Below are 13,145 nucleotides of genomic sequence, written 5' to 3'. Positions count from 1 at the left end.
TGTTGTAACTGGCTGTAACTTTGCTATTATATTATAACAGAACAATTGACTTGTGCTCTTTAATGACCTTGAGCTTGAAGGTTAAATTACTGAATTTTCACAGATTTGTGCATTAAATGACCATATATATTTACGTGATGTAACGCTAAGGTACTGAGGCTTAATAAGCTTGAAAGAGCTTCAACTTTTGTAATTCCATACAGCATTATACTTTAAAGGCTTATTATGCCTCAGAAATGAAAAAGACATGTTTATTTTTTTGGAAGTTTTATAACGATAAATAACGTAAAAGAGCTTGTAAGACGCTTGTTACCTGAAAAAGTAGCGTCAATTTTTAAATTATTTATCCCAAAATTAGCAAAATGTAAACAAAACAGTATTTTGTCTGTCATAAAATATACAAAATCATTATAGCTGATATAATTGCCGAAAATCAACAGAAGTGAAGATGATGAGTTTATTGGACAATCAGTAATATTTTGGAAACTTTAAAAGTACGCCAAAAGTAAAAACCTTTTCAAAAATAGAAAATGGGGTATAATGGGGCGGGGGCATTTATAGCATACTGCTGCATGCTTAATACTGGTCATATTTTGGTCTACTTATTTCGGACTACGGTCATTGAGTATGTATATTGTTGAAGGAAGGAGATAATTATCCGGGTATCTATCAAAATGACTACAACCATTATAACATTCCCTCACAATTTACGTTAGGGTTATGAAGGAGTGTGAAGGTGTGTACATGATAAACGATTGAATTAATTAAATGTATCAAAATAACATTTGATAAATTATTTTCATTGCAAGTTCTCATTTTGCTGCTCAGTAATTAATATAGATATTAAAGGGACTCCACTGAGGTTTATGACATGATGGGACTGAAAATGTGTTTTTTTCAGATAAATGTACTATTTGATTTAGGTTTAGAACACTAATCCTTGTGCAAAATTTCAAATGATTCGTGCACTTCGTCTTTCCAGAATAATTATTCAAATTGTAAAATAATGATACAAAATGAAAAGCGTTTAAACGCTTTTCACTCAAATCGGGCTATGAAAAGCATAAACATCCATTTTAAATATATTTCAAAGTATAATTCTTAACTTTCTTTGCATATATTTCTGTTTAAAGTGCCCTAGCTAATTTATGTAATAAATAAAAATGTTATGTTTTTAGGGTTTTTAACCTCAGTGGAGTCCCTTTAAGTGTTTATAATTGTCATCGAAAAGTATGTTCGATTGAAAATCATAGCTTCTATAGAAACTTCAGCTACATGTTCGTTTTTTTGGACAATAGAAAAAAGTCACACAAGGATTGAAATATTAATTACTTTATATTTCACAAAGTTTATCAACCTCCAACGTTTCGAGGGGTCAACCCCACTTATCAAGAATTTGCTGTTTATTTTATAAATCAATTATTTATCCTGTATTTTTCCCTGCACTATGTTATGTACGAATTAATACAAATACGCATAAAATAAACAGCAAACTGCGTGCTAAAGAGCGGATGTTGGATGTTAATAAACTTTATGAAATAGGTAGTAATTTATTAATTGTTTCTAGGGTGATTTCTGAAATATTTATTGTTACATATTGAGAGAACAAGAAACACACAATAGTATTTGTGCTATTATTTTGACATTTGATTATTATCCGGCGAAATGTTATCGCAGTCCTATGAAAATGATAATTACTGAACATTAACAAGCAAATTGCATATTAATTTCTCATTAATTTTTGTTTGTATTATTTTTTTTATTTGTATTTAGACACTAATATCAGGTTTCTGCAACCTGATTTTGTAGACGTTGCTTTAAGTAATTCTGTTAACAAATCAATGCAGATAGTAGGCTTCGAATTCGATCTTTTGTTTTCACAGGTCAGATAATATCACTATTACTGTTCTTTATTAAGTGTGAACTAACTTCGACGTGTTAGAGTAAACAGCTATAACTATCTTTACATCTAAATGATTCTCACTCCAAGCTATCCAAAATGTTTCTTATTTCGCCCCAGTCTACATTTAGAGTAGGACATTTCTGCATTGATTCAACTAAAACATCAAACGTAGCTATTTCAACGTTCTGACTCCATTTTGTAAGCATAGCAAATATTTTCATTGACGTACTATGTGGATTATCTTCAATAATCTGTTCGATTTGAACCTTGGTCACACCCAGTTCATGTCCTAATGTTTGCCAGTTGTGACCTATTTGGTTTGAGATTTGACTAAGCACTTTTTCTGTAACTCCCTTTTTCGGAATCTGAAGCTTCATTCTGTGGTCAATATACCACTCACTAAATCCATCCGCTGTAATGATAGCATGTGATTCAAAATCCGGACAAGGAATTTGTTTAGCTGTTACAACTTGCTTCCATTCGATTGTGTCTTTACTCCCATTCACTCCGTGAATTTCATGATTACAACGAAATTTTATGGCATACAGTTTAGCACAAGTTTCTTTTGAACATTTAAGCTTGTGAAATTCATGCTCAATCACAGCTTCAACAAATCTGCGTAGCCTATCACAACGATCACCGTCAATTGCAACTTTTGAACAAAGATTTGCTACTGACAATTCGATTGTTTCTGATCTCATTTCTGCAAATCCAATATGGTTATTTTCAAGCCTTGCTGCACATAGATTTTTGTACATGACCGGCTTATCTCGAAAATGAATAATCGGCCATTTGCCAACAATGGCGGCGACAAGTCGATGGTAGATTGTAGGAATTATGGTAGAGATTTCAAATTCCATTACAAACCGTAGTGCTGACTGCCTCCTTCCACACAAAAGCTGCTCAAACTCATCACTGGGATATAGATCTCTCAGTAAACTCGGAACAACATACCACCCAAGACCCGATGATTTTTTTGTATCTTCTTCATATTTGGTAGCCTCAGAGATAATATGGTGCTTCGCAAGAAGCTCCAATAATATTTCCCTGTTTTCCATATACATTAATTCTTTATCTTTGCTCCAAAGTTTATCGACAAGTTCTTTTTCTAGTCTTCCCTCGTCATGAAGTTTGTTGAATGATGGCCGAATGTCGGGATCTTTCTTGCAAAATTGCTCACTAGTTATAAGGCATTTAAAGGCATCAATCAAATATTGGGGATCTAGTACAACGTAATAAGATATCGAATCCTCGTCAAAATAGATGAAAGTTCCTTTGCTGTGGTGGTACTGGAGAAATATTCGTACTTGATCAACTGAACCCAGCGGATACTCATTCCAAGCATCAATTGTCATGACATATTGGAACGTTATTATTTTTAAATGTATTTTTTCTTTCAATGATTTTTCAAGCTGTATCCATTTTGCTGGAATTTCAACAGTGTTGGCCTTTTCTCTCCCTATTTCAATGATGGCTTCACGCAACGCTGTAACACCTTCATCATCTGCGACAGTATTATCCACTGCAAAATCTTTTCTATAAATGTGTTTTAAGAGTTTTGTACCATCAAAAAGTTTTCGAATATTTTCAAAGAACGTTTCTATCTTCTGATCGACATTTCCTTTCAGTTTATCCTTATGTGTACCAACGAGTATGACGGTAGGCTCCACTCCATTTTCTGATCCGACGAAAGAGTGGATGGAATTAATCCAGAACCGTACGTAATATGCCATACTTCTTTCATGTGATTCCGTAGGGAAATCTTGGTCCACAGCTATTTCGTTTAAATGAGATGTTAAGTCTAACACCAAGAGATAGATAGCTTTTCTACTATGGAAGATCATATGCGTTGCATAAAAAACGAACTGTCCACCAAAGTCCCAAAATTCTACCGAAATATCCATATTATCGTCTCCCTCCTTTGAATTTTCTCTACTAAGTTCTTGTGCAAATCGAATTTTATCGTCGTCAGATAGAATGGAACGTCTTCCTAATGAGTCGTCATTTGACCCTTCAGAACAAATTTCATCGGACATTTTGTAACTATCATCAATAGCATCGGGTATTTCCGATGACTGTGATTCTGAACTTTTCAGCGGTGTTTCTGAATCTTTCTGTATGTTATGTTCTCCACTCAAATCTTTTATTTCATCGTCATTATTCTTCTCCGTCGATTCAAATAACGACGCTTTATCCTTCAAGAACCGAGCAACAGACGCCAGTCTCTTTACAAGCTTTGAGCAGTCCTTGTCATCGTATTTGCTGTATGAAAGTTTACCTTCAGATGTTCGTTGACAAGTAAAATGTTCAACATCAATTGCATTCGTACTTTTGACGTTATTTATGTCCTTGTTGAGAATCCTCCTCATCAGAGTGGTCTTTCCTTGGCCATAATTTCCAACAATGTTAACACGGATAGACCTATCAAGCTCTTTACCTTCTGTCAACGCCAATCTATACAGCTGCAGTGTAAATGGATCTTTCATCAGTTCTTCTGGAACTAAAAACATTATAGAATGTGATACAATGCGAACAAATTGTTTTTTTAAAAGAAATTGTCTGTAATATACGTAAATATACATGTTTTGTTTCGTTTTGTTTTGTTTTATTGCGCACCAACACAGTTAAGGTCATTTGACGCCGAACAAGGGTTATTTTGTTGAAGCAACACTAGAGCTCAAAATCACCTCACCTGCTAAAGGTAAAAGATGCATAGACTCCATTAATTCGGACCCACTTAGTCGTTAAGAGGCAACCCCTCAGTCACAAAGGGGAAATATACATATTTTTCACTTTTTGAATTAAAAGAAAATCTAGCATTCGAGATATTCAGTCAAGTCTTTTCAAATATACAGCGATCAAAATTGTGAGTTACATGTATAATCAACATGTTTAAAAATTTATTAACTTTTTTGTTACCTGTATCTGAGACAGTGGAGTTGCTCTTTGTTAAGTGCTGAAAGAGAAAATAAGCTTTACTTAATGCATTATTAAAACATCATTAAGTCATTTGTATTGAATGGAAATAATAATAAATTAAAAATTGTGTGAATGTATCTGCGGGTGACTTTTATAATCAAAATTTACTATTTACCAAATCAAAATGATGCAAGTGATGTAGATTACTCGTAGATTTGTAGCTTACATTGAACCACAGCCGTCCATGGATATTTCCGTGGCACTGATTCTGCAACATGTTTTATTTTGCAGTGTTGAACAACTTTCAATACAATGCCATTATTCTGTGTCTATAGATATTCATGGAAAAAAGTGTTGAAAAGATAGTTTAAAATAAAAATTACAAAATGTACTAAGTCTTACTGGAAACATCCATCCATTGATCATATCCTTTGCTTTTTTGTATGACCATCTCTTTCTCTTTTTATCATCATAGCCCTATAATGATATTGTTATTCTTAATCAAAATTAGACAGAAAAAGCTAGAACTGTTATAATTAAATATTACCAGATTGATAATCAGATTACATCTTTAAATGAATACCTTTAAAGAAAGTCACTATTTGCTAACTGATGTGGTTGTCTTAATGATCATACGCCAATTACATGCTGTATTGGTATAACGGCTGATTTGATTTCCAAAAAATATATTTCTTGTAAAATAATATGAAAATCTGGAAATAGGGTGATCCCTCCGAAGCATTAATCACAACAAAATTACACGAAAACAGACTCGGTTTGATTGATTCTGTGAATGAGGGATAATGAAAAGTGTAACATCTCGTACGCCCCCTTTGAACCGGCTTGAGCGGTACTTCATTTTCAACATTTAATGTGCTAAAACCCGTTTATAGGATTCATGGAAATCTGTAACCGTAGAGAAAAACAAAAGCACCCATCACTTTGCTTTAAATGGCATAAAACTAGACTGGTATGTATATTTAGATTGAAAATGTGATCCTGGATATGCAACACTTACTTTTAGAGCAGTTTCGTCTTGAGCATTTATTTTACAATGTATTTTTTTCCAGAAAACAATTTAGTGTTTACTGGTATTGCCCGTAGTCTCAACCTTTTCCTGAGCACATGACATTATGCACAAGATAACAATTAATCTTTTTCAATAAATTCAATTTTAAAGTAATATCAGTAAAATGTTTTATTTCGGAACATTGTATTCATTTTACTTTTTTTGTAAACAAGATGAAATACTTGTATGTATGTCTGCATGTCTGTCTGTTTGTTTGTCTGTCTGTCTGTAAAATTGCGTTCTGTTTACCTTCAATATTCGTGTGTATTAACTTTGAAGAAAATATTTACTTGTTGAAAAGCAATTGTGTATATCAATATATGTAATATAATTATATTTGACATCAAACGTACCAAGAAAACGTAAAATGGGTATATTTTATGGATCTAAATGTTTTTACAAGTATATAGCTCTTCAAATCGATAAGTTAATGGGAATTATATCCAAGTCGTATTATACAATTAGAATAGTTTCTTACGCATTATTTGGTAAGGTAAATGAATATGCATACAGGCATAAAGTGAAGAGGTTAGGTCACTTACTGGACTAAGCCATCCAAACCAAGTATTCGTTGCTTGCTCATTTTGTTCAGTCGATGTTTCTTTTTCTTCCTTTTCACTCTGCAAAATATCAAAAATGTTTCGCAATTCACCACTGCGGTGTCTATTTCGGAATCAATAAGTTTGGCTTTTTAGTTATCTGACCAGAAGTCAGTGCTTCTTTGTCGGTAGTCCGTAGTGCCTCATTGATTGTCTCAAAGGACAAGTGCAAAGCCAAGTAAAACTTAATTAAAGACATTTCTCGACTGACTCGTCAAATAAACAGACTTATTGATAGATCGTGAAAAGTAACGAATTTAGGTTATTGATACTGTAACGCATGATTTTGCACATTGTACATTTTAATATTCTCCGAAAATTAGTAATAATGGTAGCAAAACTTATAAACCAGAACAAAATTCGATTACTGTTGCAACCTTAGCTGTTATTGCGAAAAGATCAAAACGTGTTACCAACCAAAAGCCACCCAGACCAAGTTTGAAGTTTTTCATTCTGTTTCTCTGTTGCATTGTCGTCTACCAAAGTCCATGAATCCTAAAAAAGGAAGTGTTTATATCTTTTATTAATGTTATTCCTATATTGCTTTGTTCATGGTGCAATCACTTTATTGTTAAATGAGAACATGTTTATAGCTTTCAATATACTGAAATGATTATAAAGCATATTTGGTGTAATAGAGATTTGTGGACATTTATTTATAAATATAAGTAAACAAGGTATCTGCATAGCAATAAATGTTGTTGATCAAAACAAAAGAAACAAAAATGTATATGTATCTAATGAAATGTTTTTACCAAGAAAATGCTTGATACCAAGTTAAAATCCTAAATATCGTAGTTTATATTGAGGATATAATTCTGAGAAAAGATTCTCCTTGACTGAAATGGAACAGTCTCTGCATACTTTGAGATTGTGTTGCTCTACTTTAAGATTGTGTTGTTGAAAATACATATTGAATTGTGAAACCCCATATATGTCCATACACTGGCTTTAGAGACATATCTACGATACTTAATTCATAGTCTTTGTAAAAACGGACAGAAAAGGTATATCTACAATAAGCATTAGAAACTTACCATCTTTATTCTTATTTTCCTTACTATCATATTAAACGCTTCATTTATACCAGTTGATGCCTTTGCGCTCACCTCAATAAAGTTAGCCCCATTCTCGGCTGCAAACTGAAAATATCATATGGCAATCATTTGAATTTATTCAATGAAAGTTGGGTACATACTCTTAAGCTAGACTATTGACATTTGACGTATATGAAAAGGCATGAATTGGTAGAAGTAAATAAAGGATACTGAAAGATCTATATATTATAAAAAAAAGATAATTCAAAATCTAAGACAATGAGAATTTTTCATATTTCTTTTAAACAATGAACAATTACTCATATCAAGTAATCATAAAAAACCTGTTCTGCTTTTTCTTTGCTAACTTTTCTATTTTCTGCATCCAACTTGTTTCCAACAATCAGAAAACTAGGATCCTTATCTTGTGCTATCTAAGAAATAAATAAAAAAGATTCTTATATTTTATGACAAAGTATACATGTATGTTGAAGTAGTAAACTATCATATGATTGTGCCATACATTCATTACGCTGTGACATATTTGTGCATATTTCCACCTTACCTTTATTTAATTTGTTGTCTTTTTTCACATTTAAGTAACATAAAGCTGTTTCGATAAACAGAATGCGATACGCGATAATATCTTTAATCTTATTTCTTACATGATATAGATACGGAGAAGATAGAAAACCTATGATGTAAAGATATTGCTAAGTGGAGTTGAAAGTATTGCTCTTGTTTGGGAATGAATACAATAACTATTGTCACTCAAACCCATAAATATTTGTTTATGGTTTCGTTATTTTCTTCCAATTATCCTGCGACTTAAAAGTTAAAATTATGTCTAGTATGGAAAGTAAGAAAGTAATTTGGAAAGATATACTTCTTTTAAATGTTTGATCCTCTTATCCATTCCTTTGAAAGTTTCCTCATTTGTAATGTCATAAACAAGAATAAACCCCTGAAACAGTAGACAATAAATAATGATATAAATTTTCCAGCATATTCCGAACATAAAGCTTTATAATAAGTTTTGAGGCATTTATCTTTAAAGTGAAATAATGATTTGAAGTAAAGTATATAGTAAAGTTATAGCATGGTTTTCTCTACGTTAAGGTTTTACGGGCAAAGAGAGTGGTGTCTGTGGCTGAATGGTTAATGTTGTTGACTTAGTACGACATTCATCTTATCGCTATGGGCTCGAAACCCGCCAGGGGCATTTGATGGAAGCTTAAATTATGCACGGACGGGTACCTGGGGTCTTTCTCAACAAATAAAACTAGAAATTCGCGAAATGACGATACAAGACTTTGCGATGTAACACCCAACAAAAATTAATCCATTGTTTTATTTATCCGGGAAAATTGGACAACCGTAATGCGGAATTTATGTCTTGTACGTATGGGTCTGATTTATATACTGTTTCTGTAAATAATAGAAACATAATGTGTTAAGGTTTTATTACTGTAACAGAAAAATTAACATATGAAAATGTAATTCCTTACCATAGCTGGTTTGCAATGGAAGTCGATAATGTCTCGATGACATTCTTTGTCGCACGTGTCCCTTTAAAGAATGAGTTCAAAATTTATTCAAGAGACACGTTATTGGCAGTTTTGAGATTTTTTGCAACCCTCATACTACTTAAAAGTTTTGATACTTTTCAAACTCAGGACTGTATGTACTTTACCATAGAAGAATTTCTTAAAGTAATGTTCTAGCGAAGATGACAACAAGCGTTATATGCAAAGCTAAAGCTAGATATATATGCATAAAATGAATACAATCCATGGTTATATAAATTCAACATTGAGATGTTTAGAATTATAACATAGGCGCTCGTGATTCTTTTTTTAGAAAAATAATTCAAAACAAGGATTAAAGTAATGTCAAACTTGTCCATGGTCTTGCAATCTAGAAAAATCATCACGAAACAAATTATCATATTTTACATGGTATTTCTCATTCTCCATCTTGTAAGAATAATTATATATTCCGATAACCAGTAAAATATATCATGTTAAACTTATAAAATTGAACATTTTACCCAACCAACAACTACTATATATTTCCGTGTACACACTTTCAATGCTTATTTTATTTATATGAACTCTAATTGGAATGACCTGAAAGTGTCGTATTGAGAAAAACAATACGTATTTCTTATTGATAAGGCGTTCAACAACTTACCAAATATATAGTTGTATCTTTTGTCCCGCTTCTTCTGTGTGTTTTATAGCAAAATTGACCGCTGTAAAGAAACAAAAAGACAGATGTTTTATTCCGACGAAGTCTAAATGGGCGTAACCAGATCTAACTGGCTATATTTGAAGAGGAGTAAGAAATTCCTCTTAGAGAAGTGGAAGTAAAGAGCATAGGACTTTTCATTCGCTTCAGACTGACATAATTTTATTCAGAAAAATGTAATTTTACACACTCTTAAATGATAACATTATCGTACTAATATAGAATGATTATCACAATTAAAATGAAACTGTTTGGTCATATCAATCAAGCAGTTTTTTCCCCTGAACTTTTGTACATTGTGTATCCCAATATATTCCCTCAAAATGTCATTCGCAATTCCAGAAAACATTCGATAGAGCGTATGTTAATCATAAAATTAAGTTATCTTGAACTTTACAATTAATGCCTACAAAATCAGTCAAATCATACAATACAAAGTTTGTTTTTATCATAACGATGTACGTGATACTTATTAAACTCCTTCATTTATTTGAGCTCAGCTTATGAAGTTTATCTGACCACTCATGGTACGACTAACCAGTACTGGTGTCAAAGGATGAAATATATTTGTAACCATGGAAGGGTTCGAGCCAACGATCCACTGATTGACAGACAGACTCTTTAAACACAACGTCACTATACATCCCTCTTTAAAGGGATGGGCCTTTTTACTATTATAAATGGTTTAATTTAATTACACCAGAATTTTGTAAAATGTGAAGTTTTAACCTATTTTACATTCATTACTATAAAAAAACGTTTTAATGCTGTAATCAAAGTAAGAGATGACCTTGCTACATCTTATTACCACACTTCGTTATAAACGCTACGTTACACGTAAATAATTGATACGCTACGATAGCAAGTTCTTAAAATAAAACCAATTTCAAAATTCGTTTTTGTAGGTGAACGTTAAGAATGCAAAGTTGCGATATTTGCAAACGACTTCTGCATCATGGTGAAAATCACCAAAGAAGATAAAAATCTATACCCATGTATCAAAATTACATAAATTTCTATCTATCTTTAGGTAGTTGTGTAAATAAATATCATATTATAACTTTTTGATCCTTTATTGTTTATCATCAATTATCACCGTGTATGGGTAGATTTAAATACAAAAGAAGGAATGTCCTTTTTTATTTAAATAACATGATCTCAAAGTCCTCAAGCAATTTAACCCCAATATTTTATTATCTTGTCGTGTGCGTTAAAAATTCTTTTAAACAGTGTATAAAATTATGTCTTTAAAGTTATATTTATGCGTTTGAAAGTAATACGATACTACTAGATACTACTAGTTTGGTTGACCCTAACAACGCTTAAATAATACGACTTTTTCATATCTATTTTTCTTTAAAATTAAGCGTTATATATCTTACATTATTCATGAGTTTAGTTTCTGACTTAGTCAATGTTAAGTGCATTAAGTATGCTTAAAACTCAACACTTGTATTAAGGTCATTTATTAAAATGTAAAACAACAACAACAACAACAGTAAATAGGAAGGTTATTTACCAGTAGTTTCAATATGCTCTTCAGAAAATCTATCCCTGCAAAATCTTTGTAAAATACACGTTTTACCAACTGCACTATGCCCAATTATAACTAGTTTAAAAATGCGACTCTTTGTCTCTGAAAACTCCATTTTGTTTTTTCCTTGTTGAACCTTTTTGCACGCCCAATACTAAGTATACATCTGTTTATGCATAATAAACTGGTATAATTTAGCTTTATCAAACCGAATGTACATTTGCATTCTTTATTACATCCTAAACTCACTGTATTTACTCTTGGGTATAGTAGAAATTGTGTTATTAAAGCAATATAGTTACGCCCGAGTTAGTGCGCTAAATATAGATAATTGCTAAAATATAAAACAGAAAAAAACTACCCGGCCTTGGATACACAATATCGATTAGCCTCAATAAAATTGTTGGCCGGGCCTGACCTACATTAATAGAACAGTACAAAATAAGTGTCCAATTTGGTAATGCATCTATTATTATAAAACATATTGGATAATAAGGGAAAAAAGAAAAATAATTTATTTATCAATTTCAATTTTAAGTGTATCATAGAGATAGAATTACAGATGTAAACGCTGTTTTTTTCAGACTTTACTTTTTTTCATGTGTTAAAAATAACAAATATCCTACAATGGCAATATAGAGCTAATATAAATGTAAATGTCTAGCTGGACTTATATTGATTTTATTTTACTCCCCTATTCACGACATTGGATATGTTCAACACTTAAATTGTTTTTGATTAAATAAGATCATTTTCTCACTGAACAAAATGATGTCGTTCAGTTTTTATATGAAAGCTTAAATCAGTGTCATGTGACTTATTGAACTTAATTGACTGAAATGTCCATTGTTTTAATAATCAACTTAATATAAATAACGTAGGGCATTTGTGTGTTAACTTGTTCATACATCATTTAAGCATTGTAATGAAATGTGATGATGCTAAATGATGATGATGATGAGGAGGAGAATTTTCTATATTAAATTTTGTATTTGTTCTTAACTTTTAATACTGATTTAAACATACTTTTAGTGTTGTATTTTGTCCCCGATATAAAGATTTGAAACATACTTCAATGTACTCTAAAGAGAGACCTAGAATGTTTAAACTTTTAGCAAGGTTGAATGTTTAAATAATTTAACTTTATATTTACAATTTAGGAAGTTTGGATACATAATATATATGATGATAATTATTAATTCATCTTTTGTGTATTTTTTTGTTATATAAGTACATGCATATATATGTCACAGGTGTACAAATTTACCTATATCATCCCTATATCCCCAATATACTAATACTCTAAATTTCAGCAGTATGCCGTAACATTGTAAATCGACTACTCAACGTGATTTACAATAACACTGTCTTTTCACCTTTACTCTTTACTATTTCTTTGTTATTTAAATGATTTTCTATGACGTATATTAATTTGACCTATAGGGTCAATTAAACAATATTGTTTTGAAAGAAAATGAGATTGCACTGTGTACATTTGGTTTATATAACCTTAACTTAAATCATTTAAATTAATTATAATTAAAGGAATATATTTTGCTACAGCCGGAAGTTGTTTTGATATGTCATCCCCTGACCCCAGAAACTCTACCGTTGAGACGGCCAGTCTTGCGCCTCGGCGACATATATATGATGAGGTTATCATATATTGTTACATATGCTGCACAACTTTGAGTTGCGGCAGAACCTGAACTTGCTGCAGTATTGGAATTGCTGCTCAAAAGTAACCTGCAATACCTGCACGAGTTGCAGACTTTAACTTGCTACATTAATTAGATTTCCGGTTCAACATGAACATGCTGTACTATCTGGACTT

The 13,145-nt window shown here is 31.7% G+C and overlaps 1 protein-coding gene across 1 annotated transcript; it reads right to left on the bottom strand.

The window, feature by feature from the left end:
- Positions 1-1,980: 1,980 nt before the first annotated feature.
- LOC132746056 (uncharacterized) lies at positions 1,981-11,825 on the bottom strand. Its single transcript, XM_060735115.1, has 11 exons — positions 11,297-11,825; positions 9,721-9,781; positions 9,036-9,096; positions 8,414-8,491; positions 7,872-7,961; positions 7,528-7,632; positions 6,908-6,985; positions 6,434-6,511; positions 5,225-5,299; positions 4,823-4,859; positions 1,981-4,403 (listed from the first exon to the last, which is right to left on the bottom strand). The coding sequence occupies exons 1-11, from the start codon at positions 11,424-11,426 to the stop codon at positions 1,981-1,983; spliced, it is 3,216 nt and encodes a 1,071-aa protein (XP_060591098.1). The 5' UTR covers positions 11,427-11,825.
- Positions 11,826-13,145: the final 1,320 nt, after the last annotated feature.

Source organism: Ruditapes philippinarum, unplaced genomic scaffold, assembly GCF_026571515.1.
Source record: "Ruditapes philippinarum isolate M1 unplaced genomic scaffold, ASM2657151v2 ctg892_1_1_1_1, whole genome shotgun sequence".
NCBI lineage: Eukaryota > Metazoa > Mollusca > Bivalvia > Venerida > Veneridae > Ruditapes > Ruditapes philippinarum.
Note: the sequence above shows the minus strand (reverse complement) of the source record. Positions and strands in the feature narration are given on the sequence as shown.